The sequence below is a fragment of the Artemia franciscana genome, chromosome 18 (genome assembly GCF_032884065.1).
Source record: "Artemia franciscana chromosome 18, ASM3288406v1, whole genome shotgun sequence".
NCBI lineage: Eukaryota > Metazoa > Arthropoda > Branchiopoda > Anostraca > Artemiidae > Artemia > Artemia franciscana.
The window spans coordinates 27,004,179-27,027,992 of NC_088880.1; the positions used below are offsets into that span (position 1 = coordinate 27,004,179).

The 23,814-nt window shown below is 35.4% G+C and overlaps 1 protein-coding gene across 2 annotated transcripts in view; it reads left to right on the top strand.

Moving 5' to 3' along the window:
• Positions 1-23,814, top strand: part of LOC136038821 (electron transfer flavoprotein-ubiquinone oxidoreductase, mitochondrial-like) — a 204,413-nt gene that overhangs the window by 173,225 nt on the left and 7,374 nt on the right. Inside the window, exon 10 of one of the 2 annotated variants that reach the window (XR_010620312.1) lies at positions 11,498-11,735. Coding sequence is in view for 1 of the 2 variants with exons in the window: in XM_065722224.1 (XP_065578296.1) it covers positions 11,498-11,661 (164 nt within the window). In the remaining variant the exon portion in view is untranslated. The remainder of the gene's footprint in view (positions 1-11,497; positions 11,736-23,814) is intronic. The other variant, XM_065722224.1, reaches the window with a different exon arrangement.

Here is a 23,814-nt window from a genome sequence, read left to right on the forward strand (position 1 = left end):
CATATTTGAGCTAAAGTTAAATAAAAATAGAAAGTCTTTCTTTCAAGTGAAAGTAAACAGTGATATTAAAGCTGTAAACGAAGAAGAATTATTCTTTGCACGAGGAGTAGGGGGAGGGATTACCTCTATTCTCAATTCTCAGCTCAGTTTCGGTGATAGCATTTTGAGTGCAACATATGAGGCTATGAGTGCACCAAATATAACCAGTGAGTAATTGCTAGTGTTTTATTTGCCACTCGTCTTTCGAAACATCTTAATGGAAAACTTTAAGTAAGTGCGCATGACAAAGTTCTTCCAGTCTTGAGGTGTTGTGAAAATATTTTTTCATCCCATTCCAATTGCACTAGTGTTTGGGCATTTGTTCTTGAAGTGTTTTGGCAAAAAACCGAAACTTTAGAGTAAAGAGCGGCGGATTGAGGAGGAGCCTCATGTACAGAATAATTTTGTTCTTTATAAGTTTTAATGTCGCTGTTTATTTTTATTCAATTTTTTTTCAATTTAATTCATGTCCGTCTTTGGTTTCGTACCCAGGATTGCTCTTAATTGGAGGGGGGCTACTACCCTTGTTTTTACATTAAAGTTCATTTTTGCATAACAACGCTTAAAAGAAAATTTGGTCATTTAGTGTATTTGTTTTCTAAAATAAAATATAATTTTTTATAATAAATTACAGCTTTTGCAATATGAGGGGAGTTTTACCCCCTAAGAGGTTAAATGCGTAATCATCTGAATATTCCAATTCATCTGAAGTTCGTCTCATAGGAAGTTGGAAAATTTGGATCTTAATATTTTATAGATCATTCTCCCCATTAAAGAATCTTCTGGTTACCACCCTAAAACAATGGTTTTCAACGCTGCGTTTTTTTATAGCCCTCACTTTTATTGGGAAAACTGAATACAGGAAAACAGAGTTTTACTGGAAAACAGAAAAGAAAATTAATTTTTTATAGGCTGCACATACACAAGAAAGCAGATTACTATCAAAATCAGTTTTGTAAATGTAATTCGTCCCGGAGAGCCTGGAAAATAATAATGGAAAAATAGAACTAAAATAAAAATATTCAATCTAATATTGCACTTCATTGAGTATCTATTGAAAAAAGGAATTACGGAAGCATTTGCTGACCATTTTAGAAAAGTTGGATATAATATGGTGGTTCAGATCCCTGAGAGGACAGAATTTTTAGAAATTATTTACCAAACAAAGTTCACAAGAGTGCATTTATATACCCTATCCAACTATTGGAATGGCAAAAGCTGTTACATTGTATTTCTTTCTCTATTTTTTTAAGTGGATGCGGTGGCATATCTACTCCCTTTTTAAAAATGTAGATGGTGTGCTATTTGACCCACTTCTGCACATTTTCAACTCTTGTATGAAAAATAGTGTTCTCCCAGATAGCCTTAAAGTCTGATATTTTATCCTTGTTTAAAGAAGATGATAAATATAATATATGACTGCCCAGGAATGGTATTCTGTATTATTTCAGTAGTCTCCGCCTTTTTTTATGTTGTTGTTGTTTGTTCGTTTTCCTCTTTTCTCTATCACTTTTGCTCCGCCTTGTTCAAAACTTTGTATTTTTGTATGTCTGTGTCATCACCTTATATAGTACAGTTTGAAAAAAGGCTAAGATGGTTTTGTTGTGTTTTTTTTAAGTGTTTACCTTCGCGCTCAGTGTGTATTTCTTCTTTTTTTATCTTTTTCTCTTTTGTTTATTGCTCCGTTTTTTGCTTTTTTTGTATAACGGGTTTTCCAATAAATAATAATAATAGTAATCCAAATAATTATGTACCTGTTACTATTTTAACACCAGTTTTTAAAGCTTTTGAAAAGATAATAAAAAGTACACTTAATTCCTTTTTATGAAGACCAAGTTATTTTCTTCTATTCAGCATGTTTTTTTTTAATGGTAAATCAACGGAAGATGCAATGCCTCATTTTTTTTTATCACAAGCTTTTGATGATAGCCGTTTGGTAGTAAGTATTTATTTTTTTAAATAAAAAAGCATTTGATTCCATTAATCATGGAATTCTTTATGACAAATTGGAAAATATAGAAATTTCCGGTATGGCCCTTGATTTAAAAAGATCATGTTTATCTCATAGAAGTTTTGTCTAAGTCTGTGATGAATCATCGTTCTAAAATTTAGGGGTCTGTACTTGGGCCGACACTTTTTAATTTATGTAAATGATATCTCGCATTGCTTGCCTTCAAGTGATGAATTGTCAATATTGTTTGCAGATTGTATTGCAATTAGTTTGATGGGGAGAAATAAAGAGGGGCTACAATTGTCCCTAGGAACTGTTGCTCTGAATGTAAGTTCTTGGTTTAGTGGTCATTGATTAATCCCTAACCTGAAGAAGTCTGAATTTTTGGTTTTTGGGAATAGTTTAAAGCCAGTTATTTTAAAATATTAACAGTGGGACCTTTTTTTCAAAAAAATACCTGTTTTTAGATATTTAGATATGTATATATTACTGTGAATGTCCGAAATTCTTTTTCTGTGCTTGGATTCAATTAGCTTTGCGAGTCGGCTTTTTCAGTCTTATGGAAGCAATGGTGGTGAAAGTTAAGGTTAGATTAATTTTGGTTATAAATCCAAGGAGAAAATAATACAACGACTAAATCTAAGGTATTTCAGACATTTGCCAGTGATACATATATATATATATATATATATATATATATATATATATATATATATATATATATATATATATATATATATATATATATATATATATATGTATATATATATATATATATATATATATATATATATATATATATATATATATATATATATATATATATATATATATATATATATATATATATATATATATATATATATATATATATATATATATATATATATATATATATATATATATATATATATATATATATATATATATATATATATATATATATATATATATATATATATATATATATATATATATATATATATATATATATATATCAACCCTGTCATTTAAAGTGCATATTAATAAACATAGAGGAACTGTGTCCAGGAATGTTGGATTTTTGCATTGATAAGTTTTCATTTGCATATCAAATTATGGGAACTTTGTATTTTGTATCAATTGATTGTTATTTTAAGCGTTGCCTGAGTGTAGGGTTGTTGGTTTTCTCTTCACATCTGCGAGGCAAATTTTTCAGTGTAAATCAATAAGAATCTTATTTTATTTTTTTTTACATACCCTAGAAAAACCGAAAAATCATTTGGAACTAATTTTTTTTCTTTATTCAAGACAAATTTTTCACTTAATTTAGGAGTGTAGTTTATAAAGACCAACATAAATGTCGTTGTTGGGGTGAAGTGACACTTTTTATTGAATCTCAACATTGCCGTTAATCAAAAGCTAGGATATAAGTTTCTTTCTCTTTTGTTAAGAATGAGAAACAGGTATAAGGTATTATATGTATGAGCCTAAGTATAAGGCTTCAACTTCTCATTGCGAATAAATAAAAGTAACGAATCATAGATAATTAGTAGATTAGTAAACCTGAATCAATACCTGAATTACCGTTCCTGCTCACATTAAAAAGAAGTCTTAAAAGATGGCTATTTCAGCTTACAGTAGCAGACTATTCTAACATTTTGTAAATGATTTGGTGATTCTCATCCCTATCCCAGTTACTTTTTTCTGCATTTTTTCTTCTTTTTGGGGGGGGGGGCTGGGGTCTTTCTTGTTATAAAAGACAAGCATCAAGTTCTACCTCTTTGTTTACCTTTGTTAAATGTTAGCGTCTTGTTTCCTGTGTCCTCTATTCTCAGAATTTCCGCTCGCTAGCTTTCTGGCTCTGTTCAGGCCAAAACTGCTATTTTACGGAAACACTATAACTAATTTAGAAAAATTCTGGAATAATGTTCTTCCTTGGAATTAATTTTAGGGTGTATTGCCATCTCAGAGCAGGCCAGTGGCACGAAAATGCCATTAAATTGCATGTGATATTTAAAAAAAGGCAACATCGCAAAAATCTCAAATCTTGAAGGGGAATGGGTCTGAAGCCCCCTCTCTCGTGTCCGTGCATGCTTTGACTCTTCAGTAAACTGTAATTTTTAGTAAAAATAAGACTACAGTGTGTTGTTTGGCAACTGATATGTTTACATGTAACATGCTTACATGTTTTTATACCAGCTTACATGTTTTATACAAGCTTACATGTTTTATACCAAATTTTGAAAGGAACCAGAACTAAAAACTACAATTTTAAATGCATGAAAATCTAGGTCAGACGGTATTGGATGGTAACGAATTAAATTGAAAAATGTCTTTAACTCTGTGACATATATTTTGCCTGCTTGTCAGTGAACAATATCAACTGAACCTCATCCCCAGAGGGGCTGTATTTGCTAGATTTGTAAGGCTTGTGCAACCAAAACTACCCTCCATTCTTCCAAGGTCGGCTTTGCCCATATCTCTCTACCTCTGGTTGTCTGCCCCTGTCTATATTCCTTTTATATGCATGGAAGATCCAATTCAACAACCTCTTGTTCTTAGAAGCTGACTACAGCTTTCAAATAAATCTCGATTATTTTGGGAGTCACTACTGCGTGGTAGCCAATAAGGCTGATCTTAGATACTTCAAGAGAATGTAGTTTCAGAAAAATATTCCTACGACTTAACTGTTGCCTTACTACGCATTCCCTCGTTAAGAATAGCTCAATTAAATATAATTATCTTAAATATGAGACGTCATCAAACTGAGTTAGGACTCCAGACTAAAATTTCTTTTACTCCAAATTTTATCGAAGGTGACTCCTCCCGAAACAGACTTTGGCTGAAACTTAGTCTTTTTAGGGATTTTGGCCGAAGACAGCTATTTTGAGATTGCTTGCAGCAGAAACAGAATATTAACTTCTACTGTCCTAGAAACATTATGAAAGAGCTTGTAAGATTATCTATTTCAGCATTAATTAATTTTGGTAGAAGTTATTTATCTCGTATATTCTGAGATAATACAATAGAAGAAATAAGTGTCTTAATAATTAACTGCTTATAATACCCTCATTGTTACCTTTTCGCTTGATCACCTGCAGCAGTGTCTTTTCTACTTCAGTCCCACGTAGCGTGTGATTTTTACAACAGCTATCAAAGAGCATGGAAATTGATAAGAGGGGAAATTTGGCCACTTTTTCGTGGCTTTAAAAGGAATAAAACTGCCAGCGATACTGAGACTATAACGGTATATTGTAGAACTCGACAAACTGAAAAGAAACCTTATACTAATTTACTAAAATGAGAATTGTAGTTAAAGGTCGTATTCAATCTGAAGTTTCCCTGAAGCCACAAGATTTATTTATTTTTAAAATAGTTAGCACTAGATGAGTTTGCAGAACGTAGAACATTGTCATTTCCGTCAAAGTAACTATATGAGAGACAGCCAAATCAAAAGCATAAGTAATTATATGAGATAAAAAAAAATTAATTGCATGAATGTCGATATTTAGATTTTAAAAATTAACTCTAGGACCAGGGGACCGAGCTTCGCTCGGAGAAAAGAAAGACAGTTGTTTGTTTTTTTAAACCTCTTTCGTAAAACAACTCTAATTTCGTTTTAATTTATTCGTTGTAGAAGGTAAAAGCATTAGGGTATTGGACGTCTGGGTATCTGTGACGTCGTTCATATCTAAAATCTCTTTCAAAATTGATTAAGGCAAAACGAATTTTCCCAAAGTCATGACCTATCTAGTGCTAGAAAACGAACAGTTGTCTTGTTATGAACCATCTTATTGAACAAACAACAACCCTCGACCAAATCTCGATCCCCTGATATACAAATTGTTATTGTAATTTTTCTGCCGTAATGCCAGGTTCTAGTCGAGTGGATTGATACGCTGGATTTAGGATCCTTTGTCCAAGAGAGCTAGGGTTCGAATCCTAGTGTACCCAATTATTTGGTTTGGGACGGGGATCAGTGTTGCGACTCTGTAAGCTCAGCCAGAGTCGAACCACCTCTAAATGGGTACCTGATATCTGGGGAAGGTAAAAAGGAAGGGTGAGCGAAAGCACAAGATGGTTGCCCCTCAGCCCCCCATTGCATTTCCTGGCTGAAGGGCCAAGAAACGGAGTTCAGCACCGCTGGTAGGGACTGTAAAGTCCGATTCCGTATTCTTTACCTTTTTTTACCTTTTAATGCGAGATAACTAAGAATCCGAGATCATTTAATTGCTTTCAAATGAAATGGGTTTCTCTAAAAGCTCGGAATCAATTGATGTGTCAACAAAAAAAAATGTTTTCAAACTTCTACTTATACTCAAACCTTTCAACCGTTAAAGGTCTCTACTTTCAGTTAGCAGAAGATTTATGACAAATGTAAAAAGGGTTGGTTGGGGGTAAGAACTTTCCCAGAGTCGTGATCTATCTAGATCGCTTAGCGGAAAATGGTAGCAGGGCTATTTTCATATAAAATTATAGTGACATATTCGAGAGAAGATTGAAAGATAAATATTTATATAGACATCTTTGCAAATATACAATTGTTGCTCGTTTAACAATATAAGATAATCTTGGTGAGTAATGTCACACATTCCGCTGGTTGTTTTTATGTCAAAAACGAACATGAGTTTCCTCTTTTATAGTTTCCCATACTGTCTGGTCCCACGCATCGTGTGATTTTTATAATGATCATCATTGTACCTAGGATTAGGATTCTAAGATTCTGTGCTTTTTACTCTGCCTGTTTTCTAAATTGATTCTGTAGGTCCTATTTGTCTGAGAGACGCGTGGCATGTCTCTTTGTATTGTGTTAGTTCAAAGAACCATTAAAGCTTCTTTCTGTTTAGGGTCACGTGCTTCTTAATAAATCAGACTGAAAGTATGACGAAGCTCGAATGCACTCAAATTAAATGTAGTGTTCCTTTGGCTTCTGGATTTCCTCTCTGTCTTTTAATCCGAATGACCTTGATTTTGAGGACTGTTCTCCTTAGATCTCAGAGCTGAGGATGCTTGTATATCAAGGTTTTTTCCCCCTTTTTTTCTCTCGCTCTCTCTCTCTCTCTCTCTTTCGATAGGGCTGTGTCATATAAAGGGATATCAAAATTGCTTAGTCTGATATTTCGTATATTGACTGTATGCGCATATAGAACTCTGCTATTAGTCACATTACCTTAGTTCTTCTTTTGCCACCAGAGGCACCCAAGGCATCGAGAAAGAGCCGCCAATCATCCCTCATATGTGCTGCTGCCCAGACGTCATCCCATTGGGGTTAGACTGTCGAATTGATAAACTTCAGGTCTTGCTGGTATGTAGGACGAAGTCTGTTTTTTGGCTTTCCTCTTCATCGGATTCTCTCTGGTTGCCACTCTAGTACCATTCTGGGGAGTATATCTTCCGCCATACGGATAACGCGTCCCAAGTAGCGCCATCTTCGTTGGCGTATGAAATCTGTTACCAGGGGTTGATGCGTGATAGGGTGAACTGTCTGGTTAGTTAGTGTTTCCTCCAGTTAATATTCAGTATCCTGCGAAGACAGTTGTTCTTGAAAGCAAGAATCCTTTTTTCTTGCTGTTGATTCAGTTTCCTGCATTCACAGGTGTAGAGAAGCTATTAGTAAAACCGATGTTTTTTTCAATAATTTGCTTATTTTTTCGAGAAATTTGGTAATGGAGAAGTGTATATTTATAGTCATTCGGTGGCTCAGTCGGTTAGACTTCAGCTTGGTAATATGAGACCTAATATTTGAACTCAGTTGTAGAAACACGCCGTAGGGCCGACGCAATGACATTAGTAGTCCAAGAAGCGTTGTTAATCCAACACATACATGTGTGTTTGTTTCTTGTTGTTTCTTTTTTTCTCTAGGACGATCGTTTCGAACTAGTGGCCTTAGAATATTGGGAGTGGGTTTATTTGAAAGAAACGCCCTAATTAATTAGTAAGAAAGGCCATTTTGTATCGCAAAATTTGCGGTGGTTGTGGCCTCTTTTGCGCCCGGGGCAAAATCTCGATTAGCTCCCCTCCCTGACTTCCAACAAATTTCAGGCAAGATTTTAACGAAACTTGCATTTGTTAACAAATTTTTCAAACTGCGCCCTCTAGTTTACTTTAGTAAAAATAAGATTTTGAAAAACTACAAACTGATATAACCGTTAAATTATTTATTTGAAATTTTGCACCCATGAAATTTCTGCGTCTGGGGCAAGTGCCCCTCTGTCTCTCTCCCCCCCCCCTAAAACTGCCTCAGTGCAAAACACAGTTTTCGTTTTTGGCACCCTTGATTCATACAAAATGAACAGTTATTGCAGACCATTTGCCCATTATTTTTAAATTAAAAAAAAATAAATAGTGACTTAAAAGTTGAGTAGAACTGATTCTATATATGATCTGAGGCTACTCCCTCCCAACCCCATAAAGTTTTACCTGTGATATACTCCAGCTATTTTTTGCGCAACAGATGTACTCAACTTGTAATTGCATTTGTTTTATTGGCTTAATGTTATTTAATGTCTCAGTTTTAATGTCTTTCAAGACATTAAAACTGAATATTGTGCTGTTTAAAGCACATTAGCATCCATAACTCACTCCATTCCTTGGATATTTTTGAAAAAAAAAAAAATTTATTCGATTTTCCTTATATTAGAGCATTTGTTCTTGAGGTATTTGAGGGAAAAATCGAACTTTAGCGTAACGAGTGGAAGGGGGGGTGACTTGCACCCCCCCCCTGGAATACAAAATAGTTTTGTTTGCTTTAATCGGTTTCATGGCACATAGTGCATAGTATATGTCGTCTTTTTGTCGTTCCAGTGCTTATAACTACTAACAACTCACCGCAGCACCAAGCCGCCTGAGGCCAACACAGCCACTCACGCTTCTCCTCCATCCCAATCTTTTCAAAGCCTCCCTCTTTACACCCTCCCAGGAAGTTCCTATTTCCCGAGTGCTTAAAGAAGGAAATTAAGGAGATTATTCCTGCGTAGATACCACCTAAGGATGTGGAGACATTTTCTCCTATGGTACTAATTAATCACTGAGTTTGCCACTTACAGTGCTGGATGTTCCCCCTAATAAGGTCCGTTCCCTTGCGAGGACTGAACCCCTGTCTCCTGGGTGTCACATTTTTTATAGGGATCGGAACCGCTTAAGGGTTACTCTGTGTTAGAATTTATTTCTGAAGTATTTATTTCGTAGTCAATCAATTGTGGGGTATAAGGTGATGTTCATAAACTAGGAAGCATGTAGGATCCGTGGTGGATGTGACAAGATAGGTCTGATTCGCAGATGAACATATGGAATGGAACACTTCAGAAGCGGTGTAACTAGACATTTTAGAGGGTAGGATATACCCTAAGGATTGGCGTTTTTTTTGGGGGGGGGGATTCTTTAAAACTTGTTCCGATTTCACTAGTAGATTCTCGATAAGTCTTTTTAAATGTGGATATTCTTAGATGGGATACTATGCATATAGGGTAATTTGCTTGAAGGAGGCGGGCTAAAGCCCCAAATTCATGTTTGAAGGGGGGCAAAGTTGTTTTCCGAATCTAAGTGGGCAATTTGTTGTTTTCAACTTTATCACTGAAAGTACCAAAAAAGGGCGTTTTTCAATACCAAAAAAAAGTGCTTCAAAATCAAGGTGTGGGGGGATATTATGAGCCCACCTGTCAAATATTATTTTAAAGCTGATTGGTCAACACTTAGCATAGAAAAGTATATAGGTAGTGTAAAAGCCGCTTTAGAGAGGTTTGAACCACTTGAATTTTGAAAATTTCTTGAAAAAAAAACGGCAGCAGCGCTGTCAACGTTGTAAAGGATAGTTTGCGAAAAACAATTTTTTAACTACAATGAGAAAGACTGTTCGGTGAAGAAAAAAGACTAACTTACAGAGAGAGGAGAAGAAAAGGAGAAAGTTTTGTAAAATGGAAAAATTAAATAGAACAGATAGGTTTATATAGAATAAATTGACTCCAATGAATCCTGCAATTTTTTTATTTTCTAAAATAAGTATTAGAAAATTTTACAAAATTAAAGAAATTGAGATCTAGAATTGTTTTCTTTTTTTTAAGCCAACGAAAATATTGGTCGAACGTTTCTTTGATTTTTTTTTTCTAAATTTCCAATACTTCTCTCAGAAAAATGAAAAGAGCACACCGAATATTCTTTCTCATTGTAGTTAATTCGCCAAAAATTGCTAACTTGGCTTTGAAAATATAAGCTCCTAAGTATGGTGATAAACCAAACTATACTGATTATGTTGCAATTTATTCATTTCTTTAATTCTGTTTTTGTTATGACAGGCCAATGTGGTTTGCTAAATTATCTCAGGAAATTAAAGATTAAGACATAATGAATAAATCATGAGTACATTATTGTTTTGTTCGCTAGTTTTTGTTTGTTTTTCTCTTTTTTTTTTATTGATATCATCCCCTTTCGGGGGTACTACCTTCTTTACTTCTACGAACTATTTATTATACGTGCATACCAGCTATACTTACAAATAAAAAACTTTAAAAACTATCAAATCAAAAAACATCAAATTAAAGTAATTAATACTTAATAGATTAAATGTTTAGGCACTTACTCTTTCTTCCCTAAAAATCAAAGCGTCGCTAAAATAAGGAGTACGCAGTCTTGGGAAATAACACTCTTGTTAAATAAATAAATCGATTGACTCCGAAATAAACCACCAGAGCAAAACATAATGAGTTCAAGTCCCCCAACTCCAATAAGATGCATCTAAGGGGCTCCAGTCATTAATATCCATATTTATTGCTGCGACAATGAAGCTAGAAGTTTCTCTCTCCGGTTTTCCACTTAACTTTTAGAGTAATGAGCTTTTTTTCTGGATTTTGATTGCTTTTTCCACTATGACGTTAATTCATTAATAGACATTAATTAAGACAATAAGTCAACTGGGAAACATGAATCTTTTCCCCGGAGCAAGGTTTTTCAGGAAAATTATCTTGTAATAAGCAAATAAAAATGATAAAACTACGTTAAATAAATATGCACATCGTAGCTTCAGGCCTTAAATGTTGTACCTGAAATTTGCCCACTTCTGAAATAAGCTGTTCTCAAAGGGAATATCAGCAGGACAAAGTATTTTTAATCCCATTTTGATTCTGTTGATCGACAGTAGCAAAATTTTCAGTAATCATTTCAGGGGTTGGCTAATAGAAAAATTTCTAAAATGGTCAAAATATAGCAATTTACGGGGTAGCAGCCAGTCCCGCGAGAGTTTTCCAAGTAAAAGTTATTTTCTACCGTCTTAGTTTCGCAAATCAATAAGCAGATGGTAGTATCCTCCTCCTCGTGGCATAATTAAATAAGATGAAAAAAATAAGAATTTCAAATTACATTTAAAATGAGGGTTTGAGGGAATTTTGCCCGTGAGAATACATTTCCAGGAAAAGGAGGAAATGAGTACTTTTTGACTAATTAGTGAAATTTCAAAGGTTTTGTCAATATTTTCAGAAGTCAAATATGGTTTTTTTTCGAAACTCAGAAAACTCACTTTATCAATGTTTATAGGGGTGTATGAGTACGTGCCTTTAGAAGAAGGAGAAGGGATGCGATTCCAGATCAACGCAACAAATTGTATACATTGCAAGACTTGTGACATTAAAGATCCGAGCCAGAATATCAATTGGGTTGTTCCCGAGCCAGGTGGTGGCCCAGCATACGATGGAATGTAAAATATGGCTACTCAGCTCTCTAGGTATGTTCTCGTTATGTACTTGTTATATACGAGAACATAGGTATGTTCTAGGTATGTACTTCTATGTTCTCGTTAACCATAATCCTTTGTATTTATAGTGTCAAGGTTGTGTGGAGTTTAGTTAAGGGGTTCTGTTTATTTATAACCCACATGAACAAAAAGTACAGTTCACTGTGGAGTAATAATCATTGTCTTAAACTAAAACAGTTATTTCTGCATATTATTTTTAATTTGACGTCATATAACTCGAGTACCCTCTCAAGCTTGGTATTAACCAAGTGACATATAGCAATCGCAAATTCTGTCGGTCTGTCGGTCCCGGTTTTGCTACTTTAGGCACTTCCAGGTAAGCTAGGACGATGAAATTTGGCAGGCGTATCAGGGACCGGACCAGACCAGATTAAATTAGAAATAGTCGTTTTCCCGATTTGACCATCGGGAGTGGGGGGCCCGTTAATTCGGAAAAATAGAAAAATTGAAGTATTTTTAACTTACGAACGGTTAATCAGATCTTAATGAAATTTGATGTTTGGAAGGATGTCGTATCTCAGAGCTGTTATTTTAAATCCCGACCGGATCTGGTGACATTTGGGGGGGGAGTTGGGGGGGACCTAAAACTTGGAAAACGCTTAGAGTGGAGGGATCGGGATGAAACTTGGTGAGGAAAATAAGCACAAGTCCTAGATACATGATTGACATAACCGCAATGGATCCGCTCTCTTTGGGTTAGTTGGGGGGGGGGTAATTCTGAAAAATTAGAAAAAAATGAGGTATTTCTAACTTACGAGCGGGTGATCGGATCTCAATGAAATTTGATATTCAGAAGGATATCGTGTCTCAGAGCTCTTATTTTAAATCCCGACCCGATCTGGAGACATTGGGGGGGGAGTTGGGAGGGGGAAACCTAAAATCTTGGAAAACACTTAGAGTGGAGGGATGAAACTTGGTGGGAAAAATAAGCACAAGTCCTAGATACATGATTGACATAACCGGAACGGATCCGCTCTCTTTGGGGTAGTTGGGGGGGGGGGGGGTTAATTCTGAAAAATTAGAAAAAATGAGGTATTTTTAACTTACGAACATGTGATTGAATCTCAATGAAATTTGATATTTAGAAGGATATCGTGTCTCAGAGCTCTTATTTTAAATCCCGACCGGATCTGGTGACATTGGGGGGGGGGAACCTGAAACTTGGAAAACACTTAGAGTGGAGGGATCGGGATGAAACTTGGTGGGAAAAATAAGCATAAGTCCTAGATACATGATTGACATAACCGGAACGGATCCGCTCTCTTTAGGGTAGTTGGGGGGGGGCTAATTCTGAAAAATTAGAAAAAATGAGGTATTTTTAACTTACGAACGGATGATCGGATCTCAAAGAAATTTGATATTTAGAAGGATATCGTGTCTCAGAGCTCTTATTTTAAATCCCGAACAGATCTGGTGACATTGGAGGGGAGAGTTGGGAGGGGGAAACCTAAAACTTAGAAAACACTTAGAGTGGAGGGATCGGGATGAAACTTGGTGGGAAAAATAAGCACAAGTCCTAGATACATGATTGACATAACCGGAACGGATCCGCTCTATTTGGGGCGGAGTTAATTCTGAAAAATTAGAAAAAATGAGGTATTTTTAACTTACGAACGAGTGATCGGATCTCAATGAAATTTGATATTTAGATGGATATCGTGTCTCAAAGCTTTTATTTTAAGTCCCGACCGGATCTGGTGACATTGGGGGGAGTTTGGGGTGGGGGAGCCTAAAATCATGGAAAACGCTTAGATTGGAGGGATTGGGATGAAACTTGGTGGGAAAAATAAGCAGAAGTCTTAGATACGTGATTTACATAATTGGAACGGATCCGCTCTATTTGGGGCGGAGTTAATTCTGAAAAATTAGAAAAAATTAAGTATTTTTAACTTACGAAGGAGTGATCGGATCTTCATAAAACTTCATATTTAGAAGGACCTCGTGACTCAGATCTCTTATTTTAAATCTCAACCGGATCACGCGCAATTGGGGGGCGGGCAGTTGAGGGGAACCGGAAATCTTAGAAAATACTTAAAGCGGTGAGATCAGGATGAGACTGGATGGGAAGAATAAGAACCTTTCTAAGACACGTGACCGACATAATCGGACCGGATCTGCTGTCTTTGGTGGATTTGGAGGGGGGTAATTTTGAAAATTGAGGTATTTTTAACTTACTAAAGGGTGACCAGATCTTAAATGAAATTTGATATTTAGAAGGGTCTTGCGCTTTAAAGCATTAATTTTAAATTCCGACCTTTTCCTGTGACATTGGGGGGAGTTGGAGGGGGAAACCGGAATTCTTGGAAAACGTGAAAATTGGGGTATTTTTATTTTACGAATAGGTGATCGGATGTTAATGAAATTTCATATTTAGAAGGAATCCATGTCTCAGAGGTCTTATTTCAAATCCCGACCAGATCTTTTGACATTGGGGGGAGTTGCAGGGGGAAATATTGGAAAACACTTGGAGTGGAGGAATCGGGATGATGCTTGGTGGATAGAATAAGCAAATGTCCTTGATACGTGATTGACGGAACCGTACTGGATTTCGCTCTTTGGGGGAGTTGGGGGGAGGGGTTCATTGATTTGGCGAGTTTGGTGCTTTTGGACGTGCTAGGACGATGAAAATTGGTCGGCGTGTCAGGGAGCTGCACAAATTGACTTGATAAAGTCGTTTTCCAAGATTCGACCATCTGGGGCGCTAAAGGGAGAGGAAAAATTAGAAAAAATTAGGTATTTATAACATACGAGTGGGTGATCGGATCTTAATGAATTTTGATATTTAGAAGGACATCGTGACTCAGAGCTCTTATTTTAAATCCTGACCGGCATTAAGCCTCTTATTTTCCTTTTAAATCAATCTATTGATTCATAGAATTTTGCTAGAGCTCATACCATAGGATCTCTTGGCTCTTAGCTCTTCTTGCCTCGTCTCAAGTGCCGTATGAGCTCTTAGCTCTTGTGATGCTTTGTATATGAGCTAGCAAGGTTTTAAATAAATTTATTGTATGTTTAAATCGAAAAAAATGTCTGGTAATATTAGTTTATTTTGGACGGGTCATTGCAACAGGACTAAAAACGTCATTACTGATACACGTGACTAAAAGATAATTGCATATTAATGCTAAAACAGAAAAAGAAGAATTGCTGATATCTATACTACTATCTCCAGATGGGTTTCGTATTTTTTGTTAATCAGCATAAAGAACGACAAACTGAACATAAAACTCATAATAATAAGGAAAGTCAACATTATTTTCTTAATATAAACACCCTAGTAACTTAGTTCCTGGAAATCTTTTTGGAAATGTTTTCTGTCACTTTCTCTTTTTATTGCGAAGTGTCTAGATTCATCGAAAGAAAGATTTAAGCAGTAAGCAAAGATGTATACTTGGAAATTTTGACGGCAAAGGATCTCCGATTTCTAAGTAATATTTTTTAGAACATTTCTGTAAATTTTTGGGGGAGTTGAGTCTCTAATATACGTAGATTAAGAAAATAAAGGTGACTTCTCTGAAATCTAAGCTTTCTGTTTCTGCCTTCTTGTAGCAAATTCCTTGGGTAATCTTGTATTTGAATTGATTGTTTTTTCTAAATTTTAATATATTTGCCTGTTTTTTTTTGTTTTTTTTTTTGTTTTTTTTTTTTCAAGTTGAAAATTATCGGGAATTTACTGATAATCAAAGATGATGCACTGCGGGCGATACCGAATTAAAGAGCCTAGAGGAAGAACCAATAACGAAGAAAATATACTATAGTATAGATTGCATCTGGAATATATATCGTGGTCTGTAGTAAAGTAAGGGACTGGAAATTTTAACTAAAGAAGGAATTTTTTTAGATTCTGTTACTTGCTTTAGAACTGATAATAAGAAGCTAAGAAGAATTAGATTCAGAAAAACAACGGCTCTTAAAAACTGGAAATAAAAGAAAAGATGAATATGCTGACCCAGAGTGCAGCCAAGAAGCTTTCCTAAGGAGGGGGGGATATACGTTAACTAGAGTTTTTTTTTACAAGAATTTAAATGGAGAATTGTCCTCATTTTCCCTTCCAATACATTTTAATTGTTTCTTCTTGTTTCCCAAGAGAGTGGGGCCAATGTCCGCTCCGTCCCTTCCTGGTGGTGTCCATATTGTCAAATTTACTTCCTTTGGCTTCTCTTAAAAGCGATTACCAAGAAAAGAAGAAACATAAACTTGTGCTTGGGTGGTACTTAAGGAAACTATATGAAATGTCTGGGGAACCCTGACCTTCGGAAAATGGCGGGATAACTTTGAACAGAGTGTGTTTTATCGAAATATGGTATAGATTTTAGACCCGAGCACTTCATCCCCCCTCCCCTTCTAAGGCTCTAGTAAATTCAATCAGTCAGTCAAGGAGATATATCCTACTCATTTCTAGACAGCTTAAAGATAAGTCGTCGCTTGGTGGCAGCGCGGTCACATTGCTCAGTTTTATTTCATATATCACTTTATAGTGGTTTCCTTTACCGTACATTTTGGGGGGGGGTGCTTTTCTTCTCCTTTTTTGAGCATTATTTTTCGGCCGTTTTCGGCTGTAATTAGTTTCGGGTGGAAATTTCCTCTTAAAACTCCTTGGAATTCTCCGTCTCCTTTAATCCCATTCCCACCATTTCATTCCCATTCCCGTCTCCTTTCCCGCCATTTTAAGTTTTTATTTGTCTCGACCCTCTCCCCCGTTGCTTCTGAATTTTTACGAGTACACTTGAGACATTTTTATAATAACTAAACGACGCGACGGTTCCAAGTCTTCTTTGTGTAACTTCCATTATTTTGCTATAAACGTATTTAAGTATCGCTAAGAATGAAGGTATTAAAATAGCTTGCCCGATGGCTACAATTTCAAGGGATTTTGTTTACGACCAAGGGGAGTATTGGAAAAATTTTGATGAAATGCAGAGGGGATATACTGGTTTCTTCCCCTAGTTCATGTTTTAAGACTCGTTAAAATTATTGACTTGGCAGGTGCTGGGAATCTGAACTGTGTGAAATCATATTTTAACTGGAGGAGAAGCAGTTATGGGGTGTATTTCATTTATATTACTTATTTACGCTTCCTGTTCAATAACGGAGGTTCAGTGTAAAAATGTACCAAGTCAAAAATTGAATTGTAATCTTTAAAATTCAAATTGCTACGGTTAAATCGGTTTTATTAGTTATTTTATATTATTTAACTTGTTCTAACTTTATGTACTTAAGAAAAATTATCTATCGTATTATTATAACACAAATAACAAAAAGGTAAAACAACGAGGAATTATATTAAGACAATCAAGATCTTATTTTTTAAATGAATATTTCGGCTCTATATCTAATAGCTGTCATCAACAAAGTATAATATGCATGTGGCTTTTACCAGTAATTGAAAGTCATCAATTTCCTTAACTCCGGTAAGGATAAGATCCCAGTTACTCGCCTCAGAGTGTATCAAATACCATATGACTACGGCACTTATTATGTTGGTAGAACCCACCAAAACTTGGGGAAATTGCTGTAACAACATAAGGAAAATATAACAAAAGGATTAAATTGTAATAGTGTTTCTAGCTCTTTTGATTCGGCTCGAAGCAGCCATATTTTCGAAAACACAAAGCACCGTCCTGCTTAGTATTGATTTGGGTATTAAAAAGTTGTTCGGGAGGGAGTTTCTTGGCATCTGTCATTCTATCGGTCCAGTGGATTGCAAGAATTTTTTTAGACAATTGTTTTTGAAGCTAAGTAATAGTTTTTTCTGCATTCTTTGGAAGTCTCCATGACACATCTATACATAAATACAGAGAGCAAATTACTCCAAAATAGTCCGAGTTTCAGCTTCTAGGAGTAATTTCTGTATTTCGATAATTAGTTATTTAAATAGAAGCGAAATAATGAAAAATTATTTTTTGAGTTCTTTTTATGGTTGTGACTTTGTGCGATTGTAACTAAGGTGTGACTTGTGCATAACCTTTTAAGGTGCTATTTTTGTTAACTTTATTACTATTTTTGGCCCCCATGACTATGATGGAGTTAAGATTTGTAGAAAATCTAACCTGGACAATACTATAAATTAAAAACTAATAAATTCTCTCTCTTAACAAATATTAAATAATTTTCGTATTTTTGGAAAAAAAAACTGCCAAAAGTATGCCGAAATAGTCCAAAAATATGGGCAAATGTGCCAATTTTCAGAAGGTAATATTGTATTTTACTTTCCAAGCTGGTAGAGCCACAATTTTAACTTATTTTGAGGAGGGGGAAAGAATAGAAATCGTCCTGGGCCCTTTTATTTAAAAACTCGTTTTACACCATTTTTGCCAGCCTCTCCCATTTTTAATTCATGTTGTAGGAACTTTTTGGCCTTTAGGAGGAACCATGACCTCTTCTGCCGTACTCTAGCGTTGTTTTCAAATTAATAGGGTTAGATGAGGTCTAGGCAACTAAGACCTTCCTTTATCAATCAAGAATGGGTAATATACCATCCTACTTAGAAAATTGGTGTAGACACAATTTTTGTTTTATCTAGAGCCATGATTTTCGACGTGGGGTGTAGCCCCTACTGGTGGGGCATGGCAATATTTTGGTCGGTCATTGGCAGGATGTGCATGCTTTGGCTGACTATACTTTAGAGCTTTAATTTTAAAAAAAATCCTTGTGAATGATGCCAATTTGTATGCATTTAAAGAGCAAAAGATACATGATAATATTGCAAGGATGTCATATATTGTATAAAAGGTTGCATTCAGACAATATTTTTCATTGGCATGAAAGAACACCGGAAAAGAGAACACCGGAACAGAGGAACACCGGAAAAGAGAACACCGGAACAGAGGAACACCGGATAAAAAAAATACCGAGCTAATACCCTTGTCAGCTTATTTCTGGTCAATATATGATAAATGTTGAATTTAAAAATTTTAATGTAAAGATGGGGGAGGCATCAGGACTCTAGAAATTCCTAGGTGGGCCATGGCCCGAAATTGGCTGCTAACCACTGATCAAGATGTTAGGGGCAAGAGCCAATTATTTTCCTGGAGTCTTTGATGCAAGGATCATCTAAAAGTATGTTTCTGTGCTGCATATAAAGACAAGCTCACAGCTATCTAAAGTATTTTCAACAACTGTCTGGCTGGTGTGACAATGAGTGTAATCTGTGCCACAATGGGGTGTCACCATTGTGACATACCCTGGAAAAATCCCCAACATATCCTGGAAAAATCCTGGAATTGTCACAATGGGGTTGTATCCAGGATTTAATTCTGGAGGGGCCTGACCCAATAGGTGTCTCTTTCCAATCATTTAGTTTCAAATTTACATATATATATATATATATATATATATATATATATATATATATATATATATATATATATATATATATATATATATATATTTCATTTTCTTCTTTGGGGGGGGGGATATATCTCCCTTGTGCTAAGTTGAATAAATTGTGTGTTTTATTCAACAGCATAATAATAGATTCGGATGCAGGATGAGAGTACATAGCTGTGTTTGCCTCAGGTGGTTTGGTGCTTCAGTGAGTTGTTAGTGGTAGTAGTATACTAATTAAGTATACGTTTAACGCCATTAGAATGTTGGGGTCATTGATTATTTCTTCTTTAACATCTAGCATTCGAATAAGATGTTTAAATACATATTGCCAAGTGGTCTTTATTTTGGCCTGTGTACAGAGTACTTGTGAAAAATTTTAAATTCCATAGTTGGCTTCTCAAATATAGTATCTTACATAAAAAGAAAGAAAGAATTGATAACTGTTGGCCTAGATAAACGATAAGCTGCAACGAACGTTAATCTTTAGGCGGTATTTTTCATCCGTATGCATTAAACAACGACAAAATATCATTAAAATAACTGGGAACTCCATGCCTTTTAGCATACTCTTAGAGGGACATTTAGTGAATCCACCACTATTCAGCCGATAAGCCTCCCAGAAAAATAGCCAAAAACAAAAAAAAATGTTTAACTGCGTGGGATTAAGAGTACAAACAAGAGAAAAATATTAAACGTTTATTTTTAAAGTTTTTTTTTCTTTTTTACCATTTGAAATTAAACAGAGATGGAATTGAGAGCTCCAAAGGAAATTTCAATTTTTGAATAAATTTCAAGTTTCTCAAAATCACATTTAAAATTTTTTTTATTAAGTCTCCCCCTCCCCATTCTACAAATAATTTCAGGTGACTTTCCTGAGCCGGTTTCTAGACACACTCCGTATAGGTTAATTCTTATGCAACTGGATAAAGTTTTCCAATAAAGTGTATGCCTTGTCTCCTATTTTAAACATATTTGAGCGTGGATATTTGATATAATATATTAATGATGTGGCCTGATGGATATTTTATACAAAAAATCTCCTATTAGTGATGCTCGAATCGCGATATCCGTCACCCAAGATAGTTGAGTCAACTGGACCATAATGAAAAGAGCTCCCATTATGATAAGAGCTCCCATTGAAAGCCCATTGATTGACTCTTCATGAATATCATAAAGAGCTCCCATAATGATAAGAGCTCCCATTGAAAGCCCATTGATTGACTCTTCATGAATATCATAAAGAGCTCCCATTATGATAAGAGCTCCCATTGAAAGCCCATTGATTGACTCTTCATGAATATCATAAAGAGCTCCCATAATGATAAGAGCTCCCATTGAAAGCCCATTGATTGACTCTTCATGAATATCATAAAGAGCTCCCATAATGATAAGAGCTCCCATTGAAAGCCCATTGATTGACTCTTCATGAATATCATAAAGAGCTCCCATAATGATAAGAGCTCCCATTGAAAGCCCATTGATTGACTCTTCATGAATATCAACAGGTTGATATTCATCAGGTTGATATTCGAAGGTTGTGAAAAATGGGTGTGTACATTTTTATGATGGAATTTTTGATATGTGAATGCAGTGGTGCTTCTGGCCTCTTTTGTGCCGAGTGGGGGGGGATTTTAATTAGCACCCTGCCCCCTTTCCTCAAAAAAAAAATTTCAGGCCGAATTTTTAATCAGATTTGATTTATTAACCAAATTATTTTGAATTTATTAATTAATGAATTATTTATTTCTTATTATTTTTCAATTCATTAGTAAAATTATTTAGTTATTTAAGCATTTTTTTTTATTTATTCTCATTTATTAATTCCACTCTCTACTTTATTTTAAATAAAGTAAAATTTCAAAAATTACAAAATGATTATAATCATTAAATTATTTATTTGAAATTTTGCGCCCCTAAAATATTCTGCGCCCGGGGCAAGTGCCCCCTCTGTTCCTCCCCTATAACTGTCTCTTTGTGAATGGCATCTGTCATTTAAGTAGGGGTAGTTCCATTACCAAGATGACTTCCGATACTCTTGGATAAAGATTTGAGCCAAAATTAACCTTTTGATTTTTTGCTATGTACGGCTTGCCTATCTCCCACTTTTATGCTAAAAAAAAATTTGTTGACCGTATAACTATGGTAAAACAATGAATGACAAGTTCTGACGCAGTGGTAAAACCGCCTCTTAGCTGATATTAAATATAAAAAAACAAGTTTTTTTAACTGAAAGTAAGGAGCGACATTAAAACTTAAGACGCGCAGAAATTAATTCGTATATAAAAGGAGCTGCTCCCTCATCAACGCCCCTCTCTTTACGCTAGAGTTTGACTCTGTCTCTCAACTCTTCTTTTTAAAACAGTAAAAAACTTTAGTGTAAAGAGCGGGGCATTGATGAGGACGCAGTCCCTTCCATATACGAAGTAATTTCTGTTCGTTTAAGTTTTAATGTCGCTCCTTACTTTCAGTTAGAAAAACTTGTTTTTTGTTTAAGTTCTGAACGTTTTTGAATCAATGCATGTTTTGAGTTTGGCTTCCAGCAGAGGAATAATTAAAACGAAATTTGCATATTTATTTTTTTTTTTGCCTAAATCGTTTTCTCATAGTTTTGATAGAATGATTTTGAGAAAAAAAAGAGCGGGGGAGGAAGCCTAGTTGCCATCCAATTTTTTGGTTAGTTAAAAAGGCAACTAGAACTTTCAATTTGTTACGAATGTTTTTATTAGTAAAAGATATACGTAACTTATAAATTAGCTTAGGTAACGAGCTTTTGTATTCTCATGTTTTTTATTACATATATGAGGGGGTCACCCCCTTGTCAGTACCTCGCTCTTTACACTAAATCTTAACTTTTGTCCCAAGTCATTAAGAATGACCCCTGAATCACAAAAGCCGTAGAATAAATAGTGGAAATTACTAAAAATACTTTAGCGTAAAGAGCGATGTATTAGGAGGAGGTGATCCTCTCGTATGCGTAATAATTTCTGTTCGTTTTAAATTTTAATGCTGCTCCTTACTTCCAGTTAAAAAATGTTTTTCACATTTATTTTTTCATTGTTTTTTTTTAATAATGCTAGAAAATTCTGCGCTCCCTTCATGGAAATTTTCTTCCCCCATGACAAATTCTTCGATGGAAAGTTCCCTCAACATATCCCCCTCTTCTCAGCCCCTCCCCCAACCAAAAAATCTCCCTGAAAACGTCTGTACACCTCCCAATAACCATTACTATATGTAAACACTGGTCTAAGTTTGTAACTTGTAGCCCCTCCCACGGGGACTTTGGGGGAGTAAGTTGTCCCCAAAGACATAGTTATAAGGTGTTTCGACTACGCTGAATAAAATGGCTATCACATAATTTTGATCCGTTGACTTTGGGAAAATAATTAGCGTGGGAGGGGGCCTAGGTGCCCTCCAATTTTTTTGGTCACTTAAAAAAGGCACTAGAACCTTTCATTTCCATTAGAATGAGCCCTCTCGCAACATTCTAGGACCACTGGATCGATACAATCACCCCTGGAAAAAAACAACAAAAAACAAAACAAATAAACACGCATCCGTGATCTGTATTCTGGCTAAAAATGCGAAATTCCACATTTTTTTAGATAGGAGCTTGAAACTTCTACGATTAGGTTCTCTGATACGCTGAATCTGATGGTGTGATTTTCGTTTAGATTGTATGACTTTTAGGGGGTGTTTCCCCCTATTTTCGAAAATGAGGCAAATTTTCTCAGGCTTGTAACTTCTGATGGGTGAAACTAATCTTGATGAAACTTATATATTTAAAATCAAAATGCGACTCTTTTGATGTAACTATTGGTATCAAAATTCCATTTTTTAGAGTTTCGGTTACTATTGAGCCGGGTCGTTTCTTACTACAGTTCATTACCACGAACTGTTTGATAACTATGGTGAAACAATGAATGGCAAGTTCTGATGCAGTGGTAAAACCGCCTCTTAGTTGGGAAATACGATCATGGAAAACCGGTTTAGTATTCACATTAAGAGGATGGAATATTTGAAGTGTGAATGACATCTATTTTTAAATGAGCTGTCTATTCGCAGATGAAATGGCGGCACTTGTCCGTTATCCAGAACACATCCAAGAAGTGAAGTTAGGTGAATCCTAAAGAAATGTACCAAAAATACGATGAAGATTTAATACTTTATTAACAAAATCATGGGAACCGCAGCAGAAACTTATGGAAAGCAGACCGCCCAGAACGCATAGATGTCGGTAAGAATCGTGTTGAAAGGAGCTCTGTCGTCACTGCCGCCCGCCACATGTACTCTGTTCCACTAGAAAACACGCATACTTCACGTAGGTAGTTATTCTAATCGATAATGGTTTTCTTAGAAATCCCTGGCTCTCGTTCACACCAGGCCACAGAAGTCAATTCGTAAACCCGGCATAAATGAAACGGTCTGCAGTAACAAATGGTATTCTACTATCAGCAAACCACGTATTTACACGCAAATTGACTTTTTTCAAACATGGCCTATTGTTACACTTCCAAAAATGTTCCTTCTCGTAAGAGTATAAAGTCATGTTTTGTCCATTGACCCACTACTTTATTTTGGGCAACAACCCCTTATCTGTCTTAACAACCCATTATCTGTCTTGGCTTTTTCTACAATCAGCCATGACTCGATGCAAACAACTATTCGATTTTAATTAAATCAAAGCTTCGATTTGATTAAATTAAATCAGGGCTTAATCAAAGCCCTCGATAAAACTGTTAATACTTTGATGGACTTCGGACAAACATCTTTT